Source organism: Manacus vitellinus, unplaced genomic scaffold, assembly GCF_001715985.3.
Source record: "Manacus vitellinus isolate BGI_N305 unplaced genomic scaffold, ASM171598v3 scaffold_20_pilon, whole genome shotgun sequence".
NCBI classification, from domain to species: Eukaryota; Metazoa; Chordata; class Aves; order Passeriformes; family Pipridae; genus Manacus; species Manacus vitellinus.
The window spans coordinates 13,537,388-13,538,500 of NW_021939471.1; the positions used below are offsets into that span (position 1 = coordinate 13,537,388).

Here is a 1,113-nt window from a genome sequence, read left to right on the forward strand (position 1 = left end):
ACCGCCGGCCGGCAAGGGCATAGCCCCTCCGAGGGAGCCGATGCCTGGCGAGGGGTCTCGGGGATGTCGGTGAAGGCATCTGGGGGGCCCGAGGGGCGTGCAGCGCCCGGGCCCCATTGCCAGAGGGCCCTCCGGGTCATTTCCTTGCAGGCGAGCAGATCGCTGGGGAATGAGATGCAGATTTACCCTTGACGCTGTGCACGCATGGCTGAGGCTTCAGGTTAATTGATACTTAATGGAAATCATGCCTATGAATATACTTTCCATCATTTCACCCTTGGTGGACGTCATTACCGAGGGAAAAAAGAAAAATGTGGGTGAGTGGTTAGTATCGCTCGGGGACTCGGTCCGAAATAAGCGAGCCCTGTTCTCCGGCAGGAAGGAAGGAAGAAAAGCGCTGCCCGGCAGGCTCGGCGCTGCCCCCGCTCCTCGGGCCGACCACCCCCGCTGTCCCCCGCGCCCCAAGAGGCATCGTCTCCAGTCCTCTCTTCCCTGCTTCGTCCTGCAGTGGGAACCAGCTTTTCGGACAGACATCCTCATGAGCTCGAGTCCTCCCTATTTTGGAGAGAGACGAAAAATGTAGGTGAAATATAATACAGGCCCAGCCAGAGCCATGTGTGACCATCTGATGTGAATTGACAAAAAAATATTTGTGGTTACATAAAAGGCATCACAGGCTCCTTCCCCATCACACCCGCTCTCCCACCACCACCCCTGCCCCCATGACGATTAACCCGCTATGTCCAGCTGACCAGCCCGGCTACCCCGCATGTGAGCACCCAGATGGGCCTGTACCCGCAGCGACACCCTCGCCCGGGCAGGGGCCCCGGGACCCGGGGTGCGCGCCTTTGGGAGCTTGCAGAGGCTTAGGGACCCCCATGTAGCCCGGAGAAAGGTGGGGGAGGCAGGAGAGGCCTAGGGACGCACACACATGGATTTTTGGTACTACACGGACCGCCAGCAGCAAATGCCCTTCGCCAGACACCAACGGGAAGGCAGGAGGCCGGGCCAGGCAGGGGGGAGCGGCAGAAGAGCGATAGTGCCTCACCCTGCGGAGGGGCACCGAGGGGTAGTGGCTGCTTCCCACATCCGCGCCAGAGACCCACGCCCCTC

The 1,113-nt window shown here is 60.9% G+C and overlaps 1 protein-coding gene across 1 annotated transcript in view; it reads right to left on the reverse strand.

Annotated features, from left to right (window-relative positions):
- HOXD8 (homeobox D8) overlaps window positions 1–79 on the reverse strand; it is a 2,597-nt gene extending 2,518 nt beyond the window's left edge. The window contains exon 1 of the mRNA XM_029959606.1: window positions 3–79. Coding sequence (XP_029815466.1) covers window positions 3–79 — 77 coding nt within the window. The remainder of the gene's footprint in view (window positions 1–2) is intronic.
- Between the last annotated feature and the right edge of the window lie 1,034 nt (window positions 80–1,113).